The 26,051-nt window shown below is 36.5% G+C and overlaps 1 protein-coding gene across 1 annotated transcript; it reads left to right on the top strand.

Annotated features, from left to right (window-relative positions):
* The first annotated feature begins 263 nt into the window (after positions 1-263).
* LOC147497983 (seed maturation-like protein) lies at positions 264-24,541 on the top strand. Its single transcript, XM_086560203.1, has 5 exons — positions 264-779; positions 867-1,113; positions 4,192-4,290; positions 4,379-4,590; positions 24,208-24,541. Exons 1-5 carry the CDS (start codon positions 352-354, stop codon positions 24,281-24,283), a joined length of 1,062 nt encoding a protein of 353 aa, XP_086416329.1. The 5' UTR covers positions 264-351; the 3' UTR covers positions 24,284-24,541.
* The last annotated feature ends 1,510 nt before the right edge of the window (positions 24,542-26,051 follow it).

Raw genomic sequence — 26,051 nt, 5'->3', positions numbered from 1 at the left:
TATTTTTCTATGTATATATACAAAGGATTCTACATAGAGAGTAAAATAGAGATAGAGAGTGGAATCTTTTGCATATATAAAGAGAAAATTAATGATAAGAGAGTAAAATCTGTTGACTTTAGCTCTACTTTTAAAAGGGATAGGGAGCCATTGGACTCAGCATTAGATAGATTTAAGTAATTCTTAAATTGAGGGCCGGTCTAATAGGCCCATTGATCGCACCCATGAAAGTGATTCATGTCCCAAAAAAACAAAAATAAACAGACCCAACCTCAAAATCCACCACAAAGACTAGATTTCCGAAGAGAGAGAAAACAGAAAACAGAAGAATAAGCTGTTGTCTGGCTTCTAATGGCAGCAGCAGGTTTAACAGCAAAATCACTTCTTCTATCTCGTTTCAATGACCTCTCCATAAAATCCAAAAGCCCACTCAAACACAATTTCTTCCGCCCCACCTTAAAAAAACCATCTTTTTCAGTTGTCAATTGTCTTTTTGATGGAGGTGGAGGTGGAGGTGTGGCAGATGACTTTGTTGTATCATCAACACGTAATAAACATGTATTTGATCGTGGGTTTATTGTAATTTCAAAAATGTTAAAAAAGATTGAACCTTTTGATACTTGTACTGTTTCTAAAGGTGTTTCACCTGAAGCTAAAGATTCTATGAAGAGAACTATTTCTACTATGCTTGGTTTACTTCCTTCTGATCAGTTTTCTGTTTCTATTCGTGTTTCGAGACGGCCACTTGACAGGCTTCTTGCTTCTTCAATTATTACTGGGTAATTTTTTTTTGACTTTTTTTTTTTTTTTATGTAATTTTACTGTTGCTGTTATTGTAATTTGATTAAAGAAAAGTTGTTTGTTAGGTATACATTGTGGAATGCCGAATATCGGGTTTCTTTGATGAGGAATTTTGATCTTTCGTCTGAAAATGCAAAGGCGGTGTCGGTTCCTTTACCTACTACTACACATGATGTAGTGGGAAGTGAATTGGAGGTGAGAGAAGGTGGGTGTGGTGAAGAGGAGAGGATACCTCAGGGACTTGGGGATTTGTCGCCAGAGGCTTTGGATTACATCCGGACTTTGAAATCGGAGTTGGCTATTATTGAGAAGGTGAGTACTGTTTCTTTTTTGTGTTTAATTTGCATATCGATTTGAATGCTAATAACTCGATGAAATTTAAGGTGAAAATGGAGATGCATAAACACAGAAAACTTGGTCACATAATTACTTTGCAAGAGTTTATTTAGGAACTTTTAGCTGATAATCCAACTTTCAGCTGATAACATGGAGTGCTTTAGATAGTATTCAGGATTAAACACAATTAACTCTACTTGTTTGTAAGTGAATGCTTGCTGGTTATGTTTGTGTTTACGTAGTTAATTGTAAATGATATTTTGTCTAATGTAGTCATTTCTCATCAGTATCTTTTTATGCACCAGATGTATGAAATAGTAGCTCTAGTTTAGCAGATTTGCTAAATCTGCTCTTTATCCTTCAAACATGATACTTTCATTACTCTTTCTTAAGGGTTTCATTCTTGTTCATCAGTTAATACTTAATGAGCAGATAAGAGCAGAGCAAGATATGATATCTTTCAAACTACATTGTACTTTATCATATACCTGGCCTATCTATGGAAATGTGTAAATTGATAATGTAGATAATTGCAGCTTTTCCTTAGTCGTGCATATTGAGTCCCTTTACCTTTCTATAATATGTGGAACTCTCTTTTTTTGGCGACACTTGAGTAAACCTACATATAGTGAAATGAGCATGTTATATCCTCTTACATATTGGAGAGCGTTCTCAAAAGCTCCATGGTTGGGTGTTTTTTAATTCAATGTTGAGTGCATGTTTGAGAAGAAAGATACCTTGAACAGTCCCTTTGAATTTTTCGTTAAGATATTTCTCAATTTGTGCTTGACCCCGTCTATGTAGGGCAACTCCAAAGTTTAACCAGTGGAACTGTACTTGAGATGGAGATCAGATGGAAATGTTTCGTGCACTGCCTTGATATAAAAAACTTAGGATGTCCCTTGAAAAACTTTGAGATCCTGACGTCATTGTAAATGGAATTTCCAACATTCAATTGAAATAGTTCTTGGTTGTTGTATTAAGTACGTTAATTCATATTGGTAAATACAAAAAATAAAATAAAATGAAGTTACTGCAACACAAAAAATATGTAATATATATATATCTGTGTTTCTGATTGTAAGCAAATATAGATCTATGGATATCTATTTACCATCACTGTGCACATCTCGCTTGTGAAGGAAAACATACATACTGAACTGACAGCTGTTTTGGGGGAATATGGTCTCCCAAGCATGGAGATCATCCCCTATCAAATATTAGCTCATTTAAAAATGGCTAGCTTGGTCAAATGATATAAGAAGAAGTGAACGGTCCACAACTTTTGCAACTCTCTTTTGAGAAGCATCTGTCCAAAGTCTGTTTTTTTCTTTAGATCCTAATGCTTTTACGATCGCTTGCAAATTGTAATCTCCAAAATATGGGAAAGGTCATGGAGAACTGATGCATTTTGTGTGGTAGGGAAGAAGAAATATCCAACATTTATTTAGGGATTGCACACTCAAATGGCATTTGGGATGCACACGAGATTTAGTTTCCCAACCAACCGTAATGGTCTGTTATAAAAAAAACCATGGGAATTAGAACGTGCATCGTGATCTTTCTCTGAAGGCAAAATGTGTTGGAAGCTTCTTTTTCATGCGATTGTTGGAGTTTATGATGAATTTTGAAAATAAGTTCTTACCTTTAGATCAAGTACCGTGGAGTGCCTTTTGTGGGCTTTGGAAATTGAGTTGGGAAGAGTGAGATGAGGACATTGTATATGGGTGAGAGTGTAATTCTAGCTTGTACTTCATCGTAATCTTGGCTTCTAGTGTCACATAATCGTGCACACTACATTATTAGTGAGAAGTTTTATTTTTCCGATCAAAAAAGAAAAATGTTGAAGGCCGAAGTGTTAGCCTCAAAGAGTGCTTTCTCTTAGGGACTGTTTGATCCACTGTTATCCTGTGGAAAATAATGATTTTCCTGGGAAATTATCATTTTCTCGTGTTTGATTCATTAGAAGTATGTAGGAATTTTTTTTGGAGAAAATGTATAATTTCCCACCTTCTGTAGAAACCATTTTCCCACCCTTCAGAAACTTTTCTTGCAGGAAATGAGAAATATTTTCCCTTGTAAACAACTTGTTTTCCCAGAAAGAAAACTAAAAGTAATGAATCAAATGGTTTTCCACGCCAAACCTTGTCGCTGTCAAACTTCAAGAAGGAAAATTTTCAAATTTTCTCGTGTGCAGCCAAACGCAACAACAATATATTTTCTTGGGAAATTTTCCGAGCAATCAAGCATAGCCCTTGTCTTGTTTACATTCTTTATATTCATTATAAGATACACGTAATCAAATCTCTGAAGTCTCAACGAATTAGCTTATGTTTGTGGTTCTCCCCACAATCATCCTGCGTAAGTTTTGCATTGAAGACTCGAGCTAGTAGTCACATTTTCAGGAATCAAGAAGAGGGACATAAACTTATCAAGTTATCAGGGGAACGGAAAAGGTGCATTTGCAACTGCAAGGTGTCTCCCTTTAGAAAAGTCCCAACTGTTGACTTTATAGTAAAGCTCCCCACCGCCGCCTAAACATTTTGAAGATTGTACCTCTGGAATAAGAATCGGTTCCACATCCCAACACATGCATCAATTAGGAAGCTTAACTAGATCTTGTTACTTCTTCCATGAGGCATTATAGTTATTGTTCGAGAAAAATAAAACCCCAGGATCAGCCTAATTGGTGGGTTTCTGTTTTGCACTCAATACTTTTCTCTAACTATGGGCATGTTCACTTTACATTGAATGGAGATTAAGAAAGACATTTTTCTCAAACTCTAGTGATTTTACGGGATGGACCGTAAATTTATTGCTGATAGAAGTCCTCCCCCCTTCTGTAAATATGGTGATGCTCGAGTATTGTTGATGGTGTAGGTTATCTCTGCGCATGGCATACATGGACCAGTATATGTGATTTATTCATATAAAATAAGTAAATGCCTTTTTTGGGTGTTTGCCAATTTAGGTATCTACCTTTTCTGCTGTCTAACACTATATAGAATAGGTGTTATATTGTTTCTCTCAGCTGATTAGGTCTATTTGTCACAGGAGCTGAACGCAAAGAAGCAAGAAAACATGAGGTTGGAATGTAATGGAGACGGTAGCAATGATTTGTTGGAGTATTTACGTTCATTGGAACCTGATATGGTAATGTCTTGGAGGATTTGTCAGTTTCATTTCTCTTTCATTTTGTTTCTAGTATAACTCCAAACTATTGTTTCTGTTTCTTTGACAGGTAAATGAACTATCTCGTCCATCATCATTAGAAGTGGAGGAAACCATTAACGAACTTGTGCAAAATGTACTGGAACGACTTTTTAAGGATGGTGCCTCGGGTTTTTTTGAAGATTCGGTAATTGGGAAAACAGAGCAATATCAAGATGGTGCTGTGGAGCTTTCTGACACTATAAGCACCTCTCGAGATTACCTTGCAAAGCTTCTCTTCTGGTTAGTACTTACAGAAAACCATTTACTTCTCTTGTTGACACCATGTACTAATATTCTATTGCTGTTACAAGTTCTAGTTGAACTAGACAACTGTCATGCATTTTGGTTTTTTAAACCAGGTTACCAAATAGTTGTAGATGTAGCTGCATGCATGACCAGACTAACTCTAGGATATGACTCTTTGCTTTTCCTGTTGACATTTCATACTAGTTTTCTTTCATGTTCTATGCAAAGTATATTAAATGGTCTGCTCTCATTTTTTGGTTTTGTTTAGAGCTAGCTGCATGTTTGCATGTTTGCATGCACGAATGCACTGATGTGATTGTTTAAAGATGAATTGATGTACACATAACAGTGTTATTTATGTACTCGATGCCAAGTTTATGTATCTAGAGGTTTCTACAGTCTTGTATGTAACCTTTTAAAACTGAGGACAGGTGCATTGCCATATTAATCAAAAATATTATGTTTTGTTTGCTACAAGAGAACGACAGAACGTGAGAATGCAGAAAGATAGGAGAAACTAAAACAAAAATACTCTTTTACTTTTTAATATTCACTAGCAAATTGGAGAGAAATTTTACGAGTTCTTGGTCCCAACAGAGAATATTCATTGCAACCTTGGACATAACTAGTCTTTGGCTTGAGGTGGTAACTTCTGGTCTCAAAACTATAGTAACTATATTTATACCCGTGGACCTTGTATGACATTTGGGCTATCCATTTGGCTCAATACTATACAATGTGAAGTAGACCTAAAGGGAGATGGAGCGTTAAAATTAAAACGGAAAGAGATATAAAAGAGAGAGATGGAAGAGAAGAGGAGGTAGCTCCAGAAGAGGGAGGCAACATAGAGAGAGAGAAGGGAGGAGAAAAGAGGAACTACGGCAACTTGATTTCCGAAAAAAGTACGTAGACAACCAAATTTGGTGCTGCCAACCCATTTTATTAGATATTGTCCAACGTCCTTGTATTTATTTGTACTCTTTGAATGGATGAATTCCAATTCAGTGGATCTAAGAAAATTAGATCAGTGTACTGAAAATGTTTTTATGGAGAAAGAATCTAGTAAAGGCTGCACTAAATTTGGTTGTTTGCATACACTTTCCGGAGATCAAGCTGCCGTAGTTCCTCTTTTCTCATTTTCTTTCTTCCTCCTCCCTTTTCTGGAGTTGCCTCCCCTTCTCTTCCATATCTCTATCTCTTTTATATTTATTTCCATTTTAATCTTAGCCCTCCATTTCCATTTAGGTCTACTTCACCTTGTATAGTATTGGGCCAAATACCATACAAGGTCCACGAATATAAATATGGTTACCACAAAAGCTTGTCGCAGAAGGAGAACTATATGATTGAGCATGTTGTAAATCTGAGGGAAGAATTTGGGGAAGTTCAATTTGTTTAGTTGTGTAATCTGTACTTGTCAAGTACTTTAGGCTCTGTTTGGTAGCATGGATTGGGTGACCTGTAGAATAAATAAGACCTTTGGTAAGGTATTTGGTTGTTTGGTCCGGTCCATTTTCAGTATATGGGCCACAACTTATGAATAAGGGTATTTGTTGGAATAGTTGCGATTACGTTAATCTTTGGTGTTAACCACTTTAGAGACCAAGGAAATAGAAAGGAAAATCATGAACGAGAGGTAAGAACAAAAAAAAAAAGAAACTTCGTTCGTCTTCTTCGTCTTCCCCACCCCTGGTTTTCTGGAATTTCCATAACGTTATTCTTTGGTGTTAACCACATTAGAGACCGAGGAAATAAAAAGGAAAATCATGAACGAGAGGTAAGAACAAAAAAAAGAAACTTCGTTCGTCTTCCCCACCCCTGGTTCTCTGGAATTTCCATAATAGCCAAGTAACTTCTCCTCCCCGCCTCAACTCTCTCTCTCTCTCTCATTATAGATCTTCTTCATTAAATCGAGAGAATTCTGAAGCTTTGTCTCCTTTTTCTTCTTCTCTTTAAGAATCTAAGGAGAAACCAATCTATTGGAATCAACAGAGAATATAATGATTTGTTGTAATTGATGTAATCATTCACAAGTTGGACCCTAAATCACTTTTGTGCATTTAGTGTAAAATTAAGGATTTCAACAACTTTTTTGGGGATTTTTGTGGGTTTTAAATTGGATTTTGAGTTTCAGTAACTTCAGTAATCTATTTTTTGACAAATATATATGAATGAGAATATGGACCAAACATCTTCCAAAGTAACCAACTTCTTGTGTATATGCTACTTAACTTGAATACTCTAAACTTGGTTGAGTACCACATTATACAGCGCAAGTAGCTACTGCCAAACAGAGCCTTATGGTTTCTCCATATAGGCTGTCTTGATTGGGATTACAGGAATTCAGATTCCTGGTAAATCAAGGGCATTTCTGAAAAGAGAGTCAACGATTTCTTAAGGATAGAAGACAAAATTGAAATCCATGGGAAAATGCACCAATTTCATAGGTAGATGTTCATCTTACTCACATTGAGAATGGGCTTTGTTGCCCGCCTTGGTTTTCAAATTCGATCCGTGGGCTTATTTGCTTGCTTTAGGAGTTCAATGAAAACAAGTGATTATGATGTGATTTTATTGAGAGAAGCTTCAAGCAGTTAACACACGCCATTAAAATATTCCAAAACCTAGGGTTTATACATCTCACTTAGAGAAAACACATAAAAACCATACTTTTATTCATAAAATCATAACTCAAATAATCTAATTACGAAGAGGCTCCAACAATTTCTAGCTAGTTAAGAAACCTTATTTTGACAACTAGAGATTTTATTAAATCCTAAAGCATCTTCTAAAGGAAGATATGAAATACATAATAGTCTTTGCTAATCAAGAAACTCACTCTTATGAAACTAAATAAATCCAAATATCTCGAAAAATCCTACTCCTGAATATGTATAAGAATATAATATAACGTAAGTGTTAGATTTGGATCACGTGCTCCAAGTACCATGCATGCATCATATACATCACTCTCTAGCTTTAAGGAATTTCGTCCTCGAGATTTGAAGTGACTTCTTTCTCTCCATCTCTCCCAGTTCAGTTGTTAAAGTTTCTACCATTAACTTTTCCTTTGTTAGTAATTTTAAAAAAAAAAAAAATGAAGGAAATATTCCATGATTTTGCTTACACAAGTTGTGCACATAGCTATCATAAGCGTTTTTTTATGTATTTAGGCTACCACTAGTACAAAATCACAAGAATATGATAGCCATGCACACAAACTTTTACAAGTACTATAATGGAAAACTTTTCTTCATGTTCCTGGAAACTATTTACAATGGCAAAATCTGTGGTAGGATTCGTAAGAGCTGGGGTTGCAGAGATGGATGGATGTCTCTTCAAATCTCAGGGTTCAGATTTCTTAAAGCTTGGGAGAATGATGGATACGATGCACGCTGTGCAGTTAAATCGCTACTCGGTCACTACTCGTTTGAAGAGCGAGTAGGTGTAATCGGTCATTAATCGGGCGATTTTTTATAACACTATATTTCTTTACAAATACTTATTAAATATATTTAACTTTGAAATACCAACATAATGAAGCCAATTAAGAACCCAATCAATCAATAAACAATTAAAACACTCAATCAACTAAAATAAATATAATTAAAGTGTAGAACTTTACAAAATCGAGGGAATCGAGGGTTGGTCGATTCGGCGAAATGTCAAGTTCAATGTTTAACATTGTAATAGTTGAAATAGTGAACACAATTACTCGGCTAATCGGCCGAGTACTCGGGGAGTTTTTGAGTCCGATTGTGATCAGGGATTAAATTGTTAGACAGGTCGGCTAAGTAGCAGTGAGTACTCACTGATTACTTGGCGAGTACTCAACGATTTAATAGCCCAGGATGCACGTGTACCTTAAAGCATGTGATAAGAGTCCAACACTTCAATTATTTATATTTATATTTTTAGAAGTATGATTCTTGAAATATTTGCAGTTATTTAGTTTCCTATTGGCGTGTTAATGGATTGGCAAGAACTTATATTATATTTTCTTGTTTTAGAAGTTACTTTAGGATTTAGTAGAATCGTTAAGAGTTTCCAAGATAAGGTTTCTCGGCTAGCAAGAAACCCATTGATAAATAAGGCATGAGAGTGTTTTTGTAATTTAAAAGTGATTTTGAGCTATGAGTTCTTGAATAAAATTATTGTCTTACGAGGGTTTAGAAACCCTAGATTTGGGTTACTTAAATGGTGTGTTTGGTTGATTGAAGCTTCCGCCAATCAAAACATTTCATAATTGCATTTTTTCAAGTTTTCTTTTTCTTTTCTCTGGATAAAAAATTGGCATATTGATCTAATCAAGGCTCGACTATATCAACACCGAAGAATGATTTAGAAAAGTTGATTTCTTAGGACCAAGACCTGTATTGCACCTCAAATCTAGAGAAGAAAACTTAAGTGAAAATAATTGAAAAATGCCAAAACAACTACCATTCCTAGAATAGTCCTGATATTGCATGCACATAGTTTCTTCCGGAGTTTTAGAGGATTAAGGCAAGGTGATTCTCTCTCACCTTTCTTTTTTATCATGGTCCTTAGTAAGATGACTACCTACTTAGTTGATGAAGGACTGAAGGTGTACTTTGAAGGTTTTAGAGCTTCAAGTCAAGTCAGGAAGGGGTGATTTCTATTTCACGCTTACTCACAATTAAAGCATTGATGGTAAAGTGGTTTTGGATCATTTGTGGCAGAGGGTGGTGGTGGAGAATCTTGGCGAGTGAAGGAACCCAATTATATTACTCTTTAAAGGGGCATTGTTGATGATAAGAATCCATGTTGGAATAACCATCTCAACACGCCTTGTGACGTTACTTGAGCCTAACAGCCTAACACGTGGACAAACATACTTGGATGATGTGGAGTAAACAACAGGCCCTTTCAGTTAAACACAATAGCCCGCTCCAGTATCTAGTTCTCAACTGGGTTTATTAAGTGGAGGTTCAATAACGCCTTTATTTATGCCAATTCCAAAAGTTGAAGGTGCTATTTCAAATTTAGACTCTTGTCGAATCAGTTTGCTTGGTGGTTTATAAAAGGAAAATTGCAAAGAGTACGACTCAGGTTGAAGCATGTTATCTCCTCAATTGTGTCAGAATTTCAGGGTGCAGCTATTGAAGGGAGACAGATTCTTGACGAAGTCCTTATTGCCAATGAACTAATAGACTCTAGAATGGGTAATGTGTTCCCTCGGTTTGGTTGGTAAATTAGCTTTTTCAAAAGCCTTTGATTGCACGAGCTGGTCTTTTTAGATTATTTGTTGGGCAGATTTGGATATGGATCTTAGTGGCATAAGTGGATAAAAGCTTCAACTGCTCATTTTTCCATTCTAATCAATGAGTCTCCTTCAGGGCACTTTCAAAGTACTAAAGGTTTGCATCAAGGATACCTTTGTTCTCCTTTATTATTTGTCTTGGTTGCTGAAGCTCATACGAAGGTGATAATTAAAGCTCAAGAACATGGTCTCTCCTTTCAAATTTTCATTTTTCTCTCTTTAGTTTTTGGTTTTTGTTTGTCTTTTAAACCATGGAAGGTTTGAAGATTGAGTCCAAAGTTTTCTGTGTTGATGGAGTGAGTGGGTGCTCACAAAGGATTCAGGTTGCAGGAGAAAAAGATTGGTAGAAGAGAAATCATTACCATGAGTGAACAAACCATGGAGTGGTTTTGTAAGTCACTTAAGGAAGCGGCCAGATCAGGGATGCAAGACAAATGAATATGGAATATTACTGATACTTGTCCTTGTAGTCCTGGGAGGTTGTATCCAACAAAGCTGTCACAGAGCTCACTCCTACTAAGAATAAAGGGTATTGGTGGTTCCAGATAAGGAAGGTAAAGGGTGGCAAGAGTTGGCCAATTTTCTGATCTCTAAATGCAAAGAGAGTGGCTACCACTGGTGATAGCATCTTGAACATCCTGGATTTTCCAGCACTTCTGACAATCAGACGCGCACGGAATCAGGTAGATATGGAATTGGATATTCAAGTCCCTCCACTCACCACTTGCACTTGGGTACTTATTTGGGGGCTTCCAATGCATCTTTGGATACCAGGGGCAGTTGAAAAAGTGGGCAAACTCTTGGGGGGCTTCATGGAACAAGAGATACGTGTTCAAGAATCAAAACCTCCTCTTCTCTATCTTTGTCTGAGCAAAATTCCCACAGATTCCAAGCGCAGTGAGAAACTGTTTTGGAATAAAAGTACTTTCTTGCTTGATGTGGATCTAGTATTAAGAGGATATCCATACTGTGGGAATTATAGGCTAGAGATGGATGGTGGATACTATTTTGGTTCCTAAGGCGAGGGTGAGACAACACACAAGCAGGCGAGTGAGTGCTGGTCTGAATTTTACCCATGACAGCAGAAAACAACAACAGGGGGTAGGCCAGGAGGTGGGGGATGGAGATCAGGTTTGTAGGGTACCGATGTAGATGGGTCAGTAGAGAAACTGGGGGTTTCAGAATTGAGGGGAAACCCTTTCGAAATTCAAATTGAGGGCAGTTTGGGGAGTTTAGATAAAGTGTTTGTGGAGGATAATTGGATACGTCTAAATAAGGATGAGTGTGCTCATGGGCTGGGTTTTTATGATCTAAAGGATGATGGGTTCTTAACAACTGATGGGCCTATCACTAAAGCCTATCACTAAAGCCCTTAATAGGTCAGATACTGTTTTGGATGATTGGCTGGCCCAGTCCATTATAGAAACAGCTACTTGTGGGCATAGCTAGTAAATTCGTGGACGGCAAAAGTTCGGTACGTCAATTATTTGCCTAAGATTCGAAATTTTCAACAATAATACTTTTAAATATTCGGTCCAATAAAACGCTAACGGTAAAAATACGATATACGTGTTTTAAACGGGTATAATACGAATATATTTCTTTAAAATTCGGCTATATATTTTACATTTAAAATTTTGATATATAAGTATATAACGTTTTTATTTTTATTTTTACAATTTTATTCATGAAAAAATAATACAAATGTCATTTTATTCGCCAAACCTCATAATTCGTGAATAATTCGCGAATAATTCGGCAATTATAAGCCCGACCCAACCAATTCGCGAATTAAACCGTATCATTCAAAAATTCACCGAATTATTCGTTTTATTCGCCAAACCTTATAATTCGCGAATAATTCGTGAATAATTCGGCGAATTACTAGCTATGCTTGTGGGAGCCGAAAATGTATTGATGTTATAAATACTAGCCTAAAAGGATGTTTTAAAACTGATTATTATAAGAAAGTTGAGAGGGGATCAAGCTCGAGCCCCAAGAAAGAGATTTAGCACACTTGCAGCAAATCTTTTCGATGGTGTCTCAACCGACCAACAAGAAGAAGCTATTACAGAGACTGCAAAAGAAGCTAAGTTTGAAAAACAAGTCTCTTCTTCCCTCCATCGCTCGAGAATCTCACTTGGAGAAATATAATATAAGTTTCTCTAAAAAACTGAATGTTTTAGATAATCCATATGCCTCGACAAACTGATTGTTTTCTGATCAAGACAGTAAGAAGACGAGAGGCATCGGCTTTGTGAAAATTCTGCAGTATCTCTCATTTTGTACAAGGCCAGGAAGTTGGTGACACAGAACCTTCAATTCGATGGAAGTAGTGCAAACCAAGGCCAAAAATATCGGTCGATTTATCGAAAAATCGCCGATATATATCATTTTTTCAGCAATCTGACTTCGAAAAATCCGAAATATCGGCTCCGAAAATTTAATATTTTTTAAACCGATATATATCGGTAAAACTGATATAAAGATATATATCGATAATATAATCCGACATATTCGATATATATCGTTTGACTTGGTTGGACAGTTTGACTTTTGACCGATTTTGTTGACTGTTGACCGATATATCCCGATTTTTTGATTTTTTTGAATATTATCACCAAAATAGGCAAAAATGATATATCGATCCGATATATCGATATATCCGATATATATCTTTTTTGGCCACTCCGATATATCCTAATATCCCGAAAAATTGGGCCTTGGTGCAAACTCACTTGGCGTAAGCTTCAAGGAGATCTTTCTCACCAGATGCAAGTTTCTCTCTATCCTGCCTCTTCTTTAATCACTTCCAATCACCGGCTCGAGCATTAGGGAGGAAGCACTTATATTGTCGGAATATCCACTCTTTTATCACCAGGCTATGCATACATCAGTCTCCTACTTCAGCCGAACCATCAACTGAAGCTAGATCTTTGAACTCTCCCGTTTCTCATGGCCTATCACAGAAATCAGATTGCAGAGATATGACGTAGGTTCTACCTATGTCATATCATAATGTGGTCTCTCCTTTCTGCCCGGATAGGGAAGTCAACAATAGAGAAGTTGATCCCAACAATTTGATTAATCTAGATATTCAAGGTGGAGATATTATAGAGCTGGAACGAGGCAGTCCTATGAGTGTTATTCCCATTGCTTGGGGACCTTCAATGACACCAGATAATGAACAAGTGACAATGGAGTGGTTATTCAATAACATGGAAGAGATTGCAAAAGTGGTTGGCTCATCTTTTTTCGGGTAGGAGAGATGAGGTTATGAAACTTCTAAGATCTGTTATGGGTAGAAAGTATGATTTCGGGGCAGCGGGGAACGATAGTAAGTCTAGTGGGGTGAAGAGTACTTAGGGTGAGGGGAAAAATAAACTTGAAAAGGAGTTTAAGAGACTCACGTCGTCTATTAATTATGGTGATGATGCTAAAGAAATCACAGGCAAATATCGTTAGGCCGATATTTCAGCCTGTGATTTCATAACTAACTCGAGATGTTTCTGTGTTAGTTTCATATGTTGTAGGTTTGAGCGGGAAGGAAAGGAGGAAGAAGATGGACACGCGTTAGGAACTTATTGGATAAAAGCTAGTTAGAAACACTATATAAAGACTGATTCAAAAGAAAGAGATCATTATTTTCTCCCCCACAAAAATCATTGTAAACTGGAGAGAGAAAGAGCGAAACTAGAGAGAGTTGTAACCGCCATTAGAGATTAATTAATAAAACCCTACTCATTTCATATCAGATCATCTCTCAATCTTCATATATTAACCTGTTCATCCACACAACACACTTGATCACTACATTGGCGCTGTCCATGCTACTCCAACTTGTAAGATCAGGTTTTTCGGTTTTTTTCCTTTTTGTAGTGCAACCTTGTTGATATGTTCGGTGTGATTTGTTGGTTGAGATCTTTCCTCAGATCAGTAGTTATTCAATGGGTCCTAGTAAGTGTGAATTATGAAATAGATCCCTTTTGCTCCTTGTGGTTTGTTTATATTTATAATATATCTACTAGTAACTTTTGATACTTAGAAATATTTGAAAAGAAATTTGGAATTTTGATACTATTCTATTTAAAAGTAGTATCAATTGATACTTGTAAATATTTGAAAAGAAATTTGGAATTTCGATACTACTTCACTCAAAAGTAGTATTAGTTGATACTTGGAAATGTTTGAAAAAAATTTAGAACTTCGATACTACTCCACTAAAAAATAATATCAGTTGATACTTGGAAATGTTTGAAAAGAAATTTAGAATTTCGATAATTGCAACGTAGAATTATTTGAAAAGAAATTGGAAATTTCGATATTACCTCACTTAAAAGTAGTATCTATTGGTAACATATTGTGGGTATCGAGATAGCTCTATAGATACCGTTGTCTTTGAACTGTTTTTGACCTGGTATCAAGTCAAAGGGCACTACAGATACCAGGATTTGAACTAGTAGCTTTGCTCTTGATGACATTTTTGGTAATGAAACTTGTAATATTTACCCACTGGCTTGAATATTTACTCAACTAAAATACTCACATTACCAACAATAAATGAATTCAGAAAACTAACTCAAAATCCAACATGCATTGAATTAACAGTCCATTAAATTTTAATGAATTATCATTCAATAAATTAACACTCTTAAACCGTTCCGCACACAAATAACTAAAAATTAATTTTTCAATTAATTCCATTAAGCTTCCTCATTTTGTTGCTAAACACCATTAAATTTTTTCGTTTCTATAATTTTTTACTTCTTTAAAATGACCCTCAACTACAGGAGTCTAACTTGCGTTTTGTAATTTTCTTACTGAAAACAACAAATTTCTTAAAAAATGTCTCATCTTTCATACTTCTTTATTGCTTTTGTTGTTTTCATGGTTCTCCCTTAGTGGTCTCATTGGTCAGATTGCCCTCCCAGTGAGTACTTAGATGAAGAAGAAAAAAAAGAAGAAAAAGATGAATGGCTTGAGACCCTTATCGCAATTTAACTGATGGTGATGATGGGAATTTAACTGATGGTGATGATGATGAGTATAAGGATGATGAGGCAGATGACGAGGATGAAGATGAGGATGATGATTGATGTTTTCTTTATGTTCTTTATTTTTCAACGTTTTGTTTATTTTTCAATGTTCTGTTTTTAAATGAATTATTATCGTACTATTTGTACTTAAGATATTCAATTTTTTCACATTGCAATAACCAAAAACAAAAATTCCAATGCTACTCCATTTACAAATAGGGAGGGTTTCTAGGGACATTTTATTTTGACACGTAAACAAAACTCAAAATCGTTAGGACATTTATAAGTTTTGGATTAAGCTAATTTTTTGTAGATAAAATCTCATAACTATTCTAAACATTGTAACAAATAATCAAAAAAATTAAAAATTTCTAAATTTGCCAAATATAGTATCAAAAATGGTGAAAATGAACGGTCTACAATTAGCCAAATTTTGTAAATTGTTAACTACATTTGGCAAATTTGGATTTTTTTGATTATTTGTGACAATGTTTAGAATAGTTAGGAAATCATATCTTCAAAAAATTAGCCTAATCCAAAACTTATAAATGTCCTAACGATTTTGAGTTTGTTTACGTGTCAAGATAAAATATGTCCCTAAAACCCCTCACTTACAAATATTATCAAATGACACTTGTAATAATTTGGAAATCAAATTGCAATTTCGATACTACTCCCCTCAAAAGTAGGACCGATTTGTACTAAAGACATTTGAATCGAAAAATTAAAATTTCGATACTACACTCAAAAATAGTATCCCTTGTGTTACATACCTTAGGTGTTTGCCTCTTTGTTCTTTGACCTGGTATTAAGCATACAACGCTACAAATACCAGGAGAGAGATACCAGGATTCTCCTGAGACATAATCAAATAAGCTCAAAGAAAATCTGGGTATTTGTGGTGTCGTATGCTCGATACCAGGTCAAAGAAAAAATCCTGGTATCTGTAGTGATGTATGCTCGATGCCATGTCAAAGAACAAAGAGACAAACACTTAAGGTATGTAACACAAGGGATACTATTTTTTAGTGGAGTAGTATCGAAATTTTAATTTTCGATTCAAATATGTCTTAGTACAAATCTGTCCTACTTTTGAGGGGAGTAGTATCGAAATTGCAATTTGATTTCCAAATTATTACAAGTGTCATTTGATAATATTTGTAAATGGAGTAGCATCGGAATTTTTGTTTTTTGTTATTGCAATGTGAAAAAATTGAATATTTTAAGCACAAGTAGTACGATAATAATTCATTTAAAAACAGAGCATTGAAAAGTAAACAGAACGTTGAAAAGTAAAAAACATAAAGAAAACATCAGTCATCATCTGCCTCATCATCCATATACTCATCATCACCATCAGTTGAATTCCCATAATCATTTTTTTCTTCATAGCAATAAAGGTCTCGAAGCCATTCATCTTCTTCTTTTTCTTCTTTATCGTCTGAGTACTCACTGGTAGGGCAATCTGACCAATGAGACCACTCAGAGAGAACCATGAAAACAACAAAAGCAATAAGGAAGTATGAAAGACGAGACATTTTTTTAGAAATTTGTTGTTTATTACAAAACGCAAGTTACTCATGTAATTTGAGGGTCATTTTAAAGAAGTAAAAAAATTATAGAAACGAGGAAATTTAATGGTGTTTAGCAAGAAAATGAGGAAGCTTAATGGAATTAGTTGAAATTGAAAAATTAATTCTTGGTTATCTGTGCGCGGGACGGTTTAAGAGTGTTAATTCATTGAATGATAATTCATTAAAATTTAATGGACTATTAATTCAATGCATGTTGGATTTTGAGTCAGTTTTTTGGATTTATTTATTGTTGGTAATGTGAGTCTTTAAGTTTAGTAAATATTCAAGCCGGTAGATAAATATTACAAGTTTCATTACCAAAACTGTCATCAAGAGCAAAGCTACTAGTTCAAACCCTGGTATCTGTAGTGCCCTTGACTCGGTACCAGTTCAAAGACAACGGTATCCGTAGAACTATCTCGATACCCAAGGTATGTTACCAATAGATACTACTTTTAAGTGAGGTAGTATCGAAATTTCCAATTTCTTTTCAAATAATTCTATGTTGCAATTGATATTACTTTTAAGTTGAGTAGTATCGAAATTTCAAATTTCTTTTCAAAATTTTGCTAAGTATCAATTGATACTATTTTTAAGTGGAGTAGTATCGAAATTCCAGATTTCTTTTTCAAATATTGTTAAGTATCAATTGATACTACTTTTAAGTGGAGTAATATCGAAATTTTAAATTTCTTTTCTAATATACTAAGTATCAATTGATACTATTTTTAAGTGTAGCAGTATTGAAATTCTAAATTTCTTTTCAAATATTACTAAGTATCAATTGATACTACTTTTAAGTGGAGAGTATTAGAAGAGGGAAATCTAATGTGTTTAAATGTATCGCAAGATCCTTTTGTGGAATGTGAGAGGTTTAGGGAATGTGTTGAAGAGACCGTCTATGAAAGATAGTATCCGTAAAATGAGAGCTAGCATGGTGATCCTTCAGGAAACCAAGCTAGAGGAGTTTCCAAAGTTTGTGGTGGATGACATTTGGAGTATTATTGATGTGGGCTAGCATTTTCTTCTGGCAGTTGACACTAGAGGTGTGTATTTTATGGGATAAAGGGAAAGTTGAGGTGTTTGAAACAGCAGTGGGCACCTTTACAATATCATTCATTTGCCTCTTTAGGGGCGAGATTACACGTAAAGTTGTGACCGGTTTGTATGGTCCGTCCAATGGTTTGAATATTCAAGAATTTTGGGCCGAATTGGATGATACTTTTGTTTTTGGGAGTGCTTACCCGTGGTGCATATGTGGTGATTTTAATGTCCTTCGGTTGTTGAGCTGTCGAGCGATAGGGATGGTGGTTGTCATAGTGATTCGATGATAGTGAGTTTTGATGATTTTATTACTTGTTGCGAGCTTCTGGATTTACCTCTTAATGGGGGTCAATTTACGTGGTATAGTAGGCAAGATAACCTCTCTCTCTCTCTCTAAACTTGATCGTTTTTTGGTGAGTGTTGATTGGGAGGAAGATTGGCCTTGTTTGGCTCAGAATATTGTTCCTAGTTCGGAATCTGATCACCATTGTCTTTGATAATGAAAGTGGGTCGCGAAGACCTACCCCTTTTAGGTTGGAACAATGTGGTTTGACGACCCTAATTTTGTGGGAGAATATTAAGGATGGGTGGAACTCGTTCTCTTTTGAAGGGCGACCTGGTGTTATTTTTTCAAAATAGTTGAAGGCGATTAAAGAAAAGATGAAGGTGTGGAATAGAGAGATTTTTGGGAGAATGGATAGGTGGAAAGAAGAGCTTCTCAGGGGTATTAGGGAATTAGACTAGAAAGAGCAGGTGGATTTTCTTTCCAATGAAGAGAGAAATTTGAGGGATGAACTTAGATCCGACTTTCAAGTCTCATCAAGAAGAGGAAATCTTTTGGAAACAAAAGGCAAAGGTAAAGTTGACAATTGAGGACAAACAATATACTAAAATTTTCCACTAACTAGCCAAAACTAGGAATCGAGTTAATTTTTTGGAGAATTTGAAAATAGAGGGGCGTGAAGTTACATGAGAGGATAACCTCAGAGAAGGTATTGTGGGTTACTATAGTAATTTGTATACTAAACCTTGTTGCTTTAGACCGATGGTGGATGATTTGTGTTTGGATAGCATTTCCGAGGAGAAAAGATCTCTGGAGGGTTCTATTGAGGAGGATGAGGTGTGGGCAGCTATTGTTAGTTTGGGGGGAGATGGAGCCCTAGGACCAGATGGCTTTCCGATTGAGTTTTACAAAAGTTGTTGGGAGACTGTTCGGGTGGATTTTATGAGTATGGTGAAGGACTTCTTTGATACGGGACAACACGTTCATTGCTCTTATTCCTAAGGTTACTGACGCAGATGGCATTAGTGACTTGAGGCCGATTAGTTTGATCGGGAGTGCTTATAAGATATTATTAAGGTTTTGTCTTTGAGGATGAAAAAAGTTTTGCTTAAAATTGTTTCTCAAGAGCAAGGGGATTTCATTAGCGATAGACAAATTCTCGATGGAATTCTTATAGCTAATGAGACTATTGATGATAAGCGGAGGAGTGATGATCCAGGTATTGTTTGTAAAGTTAATTTAACGAAGGCATATGATCATGTTAGTTGGAGGTTCCTCGACTATGTCTTAGGGAGGATCGAAATGGAGAAAATGGGTGTGGAAGTGTGTGTTGTCGGTATCCTTTCTAGTTCTGGTTAATAGATCTCCAACAGGTTTCTTTAAGAGTTCGAGAGGTATTAGGCAAGGTGATACCCTCTCCCCTCTCTTTAATTTGGCGGTGGAAGTTTTCGGTAGAATGATTTCGAGAGCCTACTCGAGGGGTATCTTAGAAGGTTTTAGAGTGGGTAGTGACATGGTTCGGATTTCTCACCTCCAGTTTGCTGATGATACTCGATTTTTCTTGGAGCGGAGGTGGGTCAGGTTAGGTGGTTGAGGGGCATTTTTTGTTGTTTTGAGGCAGTTTCTGGGCTTCGTGTGAATCTTGCCAAGAGCAAGATGTATGGCGTGGGGAGTGTTCTTTTTTTGAGCCGCCTTGCGTTGCTGTTAGATTGTCAAGCTGATTTGTTTCCTTGTACGTATCTGGGGTTTCCTCTTGGAGCGGATGTGCGTTCTAAATATATTTGGGATCCTGTTACTGAGAGATTCCAACATAACCTGGCAGGGTGGAGATGTAGGTATCTCTCGAAAAGGGGTTGTTTGGTTTTAAGAGTATTTTGTCCTCTTTTTAGGTATACTTTGTCTATTTTTGTTATTCCCAAGAGTGTTGCTACTAATAGGATTGAGAGCATTATTAGAAATTTTTTATGGGATGATTTTGAGGAGCAATATAAGTATCATTTGGTGAGGGGGGAGATTTTTTGCTTGGCTAAAAGTGTTGGTGGTTTGGATTTGCGTAGTATGGCAGTGTTCAACCAAGCGTTTTTAGGTAAGTGGTTATGGCGTTTTGGGGAAGAGAGAAATAGTCTTTAGAGGAAGGTGGTTGTGTCTCGGTTTGGAGAGAGGCATTTTGGGTGGGAGAGTGGTCCGGTTTTCATACTTTATGGGTGTGGAGTGTGGATGGCAATTCTTAAGGTGTTTCCTTTGTTCTTAAGAGGCATTCGTTACATTTTTGCGACAGGAGATGAGATTCATTTTTGGGAGGAAGGGCTTTAGCCTCTGCTTTTCCTTGGTTGTTTGGTCTATCCAGTTTCAAAGTATAACAAACACTGTATGACCACACAATTGTCACCAAAGTATGTATGCTGGTTATATAAACCAAACTCCTAAAGCCAGGACTTGATTGCCCCTTCAAATTGAAAGATGAGAATTTCTCTAGATGCAGTCAGAATACATTGTCTAAAACCACACCATATATTGTCGCATATAAAACCAACCTTTTTTGCATCATCCAATGGACGACCAATCACTCGTTCCTTTGTCCTCACAGCTGCTGGTTCAAAAACTTCATCACTATTTTTCGGTTGAACTACATCATCAGTAGTTGCACCACCCTCATTTTCCTGCACTTCTGAGCGCCCGTTTACGACCTGACCAGATAACACCTCTGTTCTTTTGCTCAGAATTGCTTCCAGTTGCAACACCTTCACTCTACATAGGGCAGGGATCGGGTTGGGTTCGGGTCGGATATGGCTATATCCGAATCCGAATCCGAATAGTTTCATAATATCCGAACCCGATTATATCCGAAATTTAATACCCGAACCCGACCCTAACCAAACTAACCTGATCGGATAACACTAAAAATTCAAAAAAAGCCCAAAAAATATATCCGAACCTAACATACCCGAACCCGACCCGAATAAGTAAACGGATATAAAAATCGACTCAAACCCAAACTATTCGGGTTTGGGTTCGGGTCAGATTTGGGTCAAACTCGACCTGATTCCCTGCCCTAACTCTACATGACAACACAATTGTCAGCCAAGTATGTACGCTGGTTATATAAACCAACCTCCTAAAGCAACGACTTCATTGCCCTTTCAAATTGAATCACGAGAATTTCTCTAGATGAGGGCAACGTACATGGTCTAAAACCACACCATACATTATCGCATATAAAACCAATCTTTTCTGCATCATTGGGCTGCCAATCACTACTTCCTCTGTCCTCAGAGCTGCTGCTTCAAAAACATCAACTGAATTTTAGTTGAACTACATCATCAGTAGTTTCAACCTACATAACCCAATAACTGTCACTAAAGTAAAAGTATATATGACACCTATATAAACCTAACTTAAGGTAAATACATGATCTGCTTACTCCTTGAAAATAAAACATGACAATTTCCCTAAATGCATTGAAAACACATTATCTACTATCATACACTACATTGTTGGAGATAAAAGCTACCTTCAGACCATCATTAACCTAACATATACATCTACATGTAGTCATACAAGTTAACAAGTAAGTAAACCAAAAACAGCCAAGTTATTTTAGAAATAATTCAACTTACAACATCAAAATGTCCACTTGAGACACCCATATTAACTTGAGAAACAGAAACGATTCTAAAATGACGAAAAGCTGCCAACAGTGTGCCAACTCTTGCTGATTTCACTAAATTTTCCTCACAACCCATTATCCTCATCAGCCTCTGCATTTTTTAACCGCACTTCAGGTGAAGATAATCGAGACTTTGGTCGGCCATCCACAAGACATTTCAACTTTCTCTGCCCTCGACTTGGGTCAACCACAATTTCACCCCACCTCTTTGCACCACCTTCTACTACCAGGCTACCATTAACATCTTCTTCTATTCCACTTTCAACTTTTCTTTTCGGTTCAACCTCACTTCGTACCACACTATCCAACATCTGCACAATAATAACATACAGAGTCGAAATCAAATAATTGTTTTCTCCAAATAACTATTTGCATTGTCAACTTAGTAGGAAATAATTGACTTGCCTCTCTCCTTTCAAAGAGTATGTCTAGATTAATAGACTGTGTATAATCAACCCTTGTCCTTTCAAGCTGTAAGAAATATACCAGTCAAATATTAATACGAAATATAATCAATTGAAACGAAAGTAAAACTAATTCAGACGAAGCATAAAATTCGTTCAACCTCAATTGCATTTTTCACAGCCGGCTTTTCTTTCACACAATCCAGAAGACATAGCACTTCCCTCACCACTAGAGTCTTCCAATTGTCTAATTTCCTTTTCCAGGTAATTCCTCTTGTTGTCTTCCTAGGAATTTTCACCCACCCTAGCAACCAAGGAAAAACATTTGCATCCAAACGATATGGACCCAACGAAATCACATGAACGAAAATCCGAAGCGAAAAGATTACTAAACACCCATGGAGGGCGGAACTATCCACCTCATCACCCTTAATTTTCGAGTAAAGAATCTCCAATTCGTTCTTAATGCTTTGAAATACAAGATGACCCCAAGGAGACCTATCAAAGGCTACCAAATCCGCAGCAATGTCCACATGTCTCACGCTAACCCCACGTTGGCCATTGGGGATCAAGAAAGACCCAAAAACATACAACCTGTTCAGTCTGTACACATCTGGTACACATACAACCTGTTCAGTCTATACGCATCTGATGGAAAACGCCAAGACTGATCGATCGTGTTGGAATGATGTGTAACTTTTTCTTTAAAGCATATGAAGCATATCCATTTTTTTAAAAGACTGAGCTGGCGGGTAACTTTTTCTTCTTGATTCACAGTCTCTTTCACTTTCCAGGAACCTTAATTCCTTGAATTAAACATAGCTGCAGTGAATTCTAGAAGAATATGCTTAGCATTGATATTAGGGCTTGAGGTTTTTGCTAGGTTACATGGACACGCCATATTTTGAAAAAAATCTGTGTCGGATACGTATCCACGTGTCCGTGAACATGGACACATATTGTATTTAATTTACCTCGAATTTCTGATTTACCATCTAATTTAATAAATTTATAATTATTAAAAAATTAATTAATTATTCCTATCCGTGTCCCCGTGTTGATCTTCAACTGCTCGCCATATCCGACACCCCGTATCCGTGTCGGACACCGACATGCGTGCCCGTGTCAATGTAACCTAGGGTTTTTGTTATTTTATTTTTATAAATAACCGTTTGGTAATGGTAAAGAAAGAACAGGACTTTTTGGATAAGCTAGAAATGGATTGCTTACGAGAGACTTAGGGAAGCAATGCTTCTCCATTTTCAAATTTGAATTGGCGTTGTAGCTCCACAACTTTTGTGTCCTAGAAGGGGGTTTAGAGGTGGATTTTCTCTAGGGATATTCCCTTGTAATCCAATTTTGTTGATGAAGAGTCGTATACCCGCAGACTGTTTAACATTCTGTTAATAGCTTAGTGATTCTTTTTGTCTTAAGATGTGGTGATGTAACAATTGGTCATATTTCTTACCTAGTACAAGTGGATAAACCTGTGGTCCTGGTAAAAGAAAAGCCTTAAGTTTGGTGTCAATCATGTTCGTGCAGCTACATCTTTTCTTTATTCATTTTGAGAAGAAGATTTTCAAAAGAAAACGTCTGTTTGTGGAGTGAAAGTAGCAGTGAAATTTTTTCTGGGAAAGCATAAACCCAGGACTCAAAATAAAGTGACATCTCTCATATTTTCCTGGGAAAGCATTAACCCAAGACTCAAAATAGATTGTGCTCATAAAATAGCATTTCAGGTTGGAAAGGTGTGACTCATTAGGAAGGAAGAGGAACCTTTGAAGACACTTCGTTGTCAAAGTTGATTTAGTATTGCTATTTTACAAAAGATATATATTTTGTATTTTGCTGACACGGATGCGAAGCGTTTGACATGGAGAAATATCAAAAAATGAGGTATGTCACGTACAATATACAATGTGTCCAATACGGACACGTGGATACGTATCGACACAGATTCTTTTTAAAATATGGCGTGTCCGTGTAACACAGGTTTTAGTAATTACAAATTGGATGCTTGATCTCTGGGATCGCCATTTAATATCATCATTATGACGCCATTAGAAGAAGTTGTTGGCTACTCATTTATGACTGTGGTAAACTGTAAAAGCCATCTCCCTCTGCTGAGTATACACTTAGTCTGTAATAATAACATGATAATCGAAAGTTCTGACACAGTGACACGGGTCACCGCTGTTAAAAGTTAAGTGTGTCGTATACCACATCAGTGATCTCCTTACCTCATTGAACTTTACTGATGCCAACATTGTAGGAGGTTGAATTGAAATTTAAGTAACGAAGGTTCTCCTCTTCTGGTGGCAGGTGTATGCTGTTGGGTCATCACTTGAGAAGCTTGGAGAACAGACTGCATCTTAGCTGTGTTGTTGGATTGTTGTAAAGAGAAGAGGCAAGCATAGGAGATAATGTATATTCTTGAACTTTTTAATTCCTTGTAAAAACAATAATTAAGTTATTTTCCTTTGTAATTCTAGCTCCAAACAGTTTATAATTTTTCCCTTTGACACTACAGACTCCTAGCTTAATATAATTCATTAGGCTTACGGAACACTGTTATATTAATTTTCTGTATAAGACCAGAGTCCTTGATATTTATAGTAGAACTACTCTTGTATAAATAAAGGGATTTTTTCAGCAATCATCTAGTTCATCTGGAAATCACTGAGCGATTGTTGAAGTCATTGTTTGGTTATTGTTTTTTTCGGCGAGGATATTTTCAGTGATCTGAGAGGAAAGTCAATCTGTTCAGGGCATGGTTCTACCACCTTCTACCAGTGATATACTAGTAAAACTTCAGATGTCTTCGATGAAATGACTTGGACTCAATAAAATCAGAGTTTTGTTTCCTGTTCACAAGGATGCGAGATTCTTTATGCAAATTTGAACAGTGCCATTCATAAAGCTTGAGCTTCAGCAAGGATGGAAGAGGTGCAGGTGCCAACTAGCAAAGTCGGTAAAACCTTTGGGTGATGATACCATAGGTTTGGGGCTCGAACCGAGGTCCTTTATGCTTGGTTTATGATCTCCAACAGAATTAAGCTAGAAACCTAATTCCAGCATGACCTTGGTTTATGTTTGAAGTTTCATTTGTTTCCAAAATTATCAGAGATTTTGGTCACGAGTCCTATAACAGACTGCAATGCAAACGTCACCCTTGAGCCATTTCTCGAGTAGGATCTTGCCTTATTCCATGGTATTTAGATAGATATAGATGCATAATCAAACCTACTTCTCGATTCCATAGAAGTGTTTCCTCGTTGGGATGCCCATGAATCCGATCAATTACTTTGTAATTTGTTAGCAAATATACATATATGTTAACAGGGGTGTATTGTGTTGATTCTTCCTAGTAATATATCTGCAGAGCCGAAAGCTAGGGGAGAATGGGATTAGAAAAACCAAAGATCACAACATACTAAGGGAAGGTCAAGAGACTTCCAATTTGCTAGCGCTACTTGGTTTAGTATAACAAAAACAGTAGCGGTTTCATTGATAGGTGAAATTTGATTAATCCACAAATGAGAATGCTAAATTTGTGAAAGAGAACCCCACAAAATCAAAACCCCAGTCCCTAATTTAGGAAGGATTTTTTAGTATTACACCCCTACTAGATGAGCCAATTAGAATTTTCCCATCTAATTGGGGGGAAATCCTAATTGGCTCATCTATTAGGGGGTAATACTAGTTAACCCATTTAAAAATGGCAATATCCGAATTAAAAATCTCTAGTTCTCTACGTCAAATCCACCTTACTCGGCCTATTTGATCCCTTTTTCCTACCAAGGCAGCCAACTAGTGGGCCCCAGAATCTGGTCCTTTTTTGTAGCCCAGCTTCCTTCGCTGTTTCGGTATTGCTACCTCCGATCCCTTTGGAACATTAGGTTTTTCTAGTACCATGGATGATGGATCCAACAAATTAAACTCATTGAATTAGATTGCAGATAACCTAATGATATTGTGGTGCTAATCCTTGTGACCTTGTGACTTACGAACACTAGCTAAATACGTTGACCTAACAATAAAAACCAACAGTTCTATCTTCTCCCTAGGTACCGCTTTTCACTACGAAAGGCTGATGTATTTGAAAAGATTTTCATTTTTCATTTCTTGGACGACTGTTCATCAAGAATTCGAGATTACCGACAAAA

This window comes from Coptis chinensis, chromosome 5, assembly GCF_015680905.1.
Source record: "Coptis chinensis isolate HL-2020 chromosome 5, ASM1568090v1, whole genome shotgun sequence".
NCBI lineage: Eukaryota > Viridiplantae > Streptophyta > Magnoliopsida > Ranunculales > Ranunculaceae > Coptis > Coptis chinensis.
Note: the sequence above shows the minus strand (reverse complement) of the source record. Positions and strands in the feature narration are given on the sequence as shown.

Bases quoted from the DNA above. Each gene is read 5' to 3' on its own strand.
- LOC147497983 (XM_086560203.1), top strand. From the start codon at position 352: ATGGCAGCAGCAGGTTTAACAGCAAAATCACTTCTTCTATCTCGTTTC. The intron at 4,291-4,378 runs GTAATGTCTTGG...TTTCTTTGACAG, and splicing joins GTTCATTGGAACCTGATATG to GTAAATGAACTATCTCGTCC. The intron at 4,591-24,207 runs GTTAGTACTTAC...TTCTGGTGGCAG, and splicing joins CTTGCAAAGCTTCTCTTCTG to GTGTATGCTGTTGGGTCATC.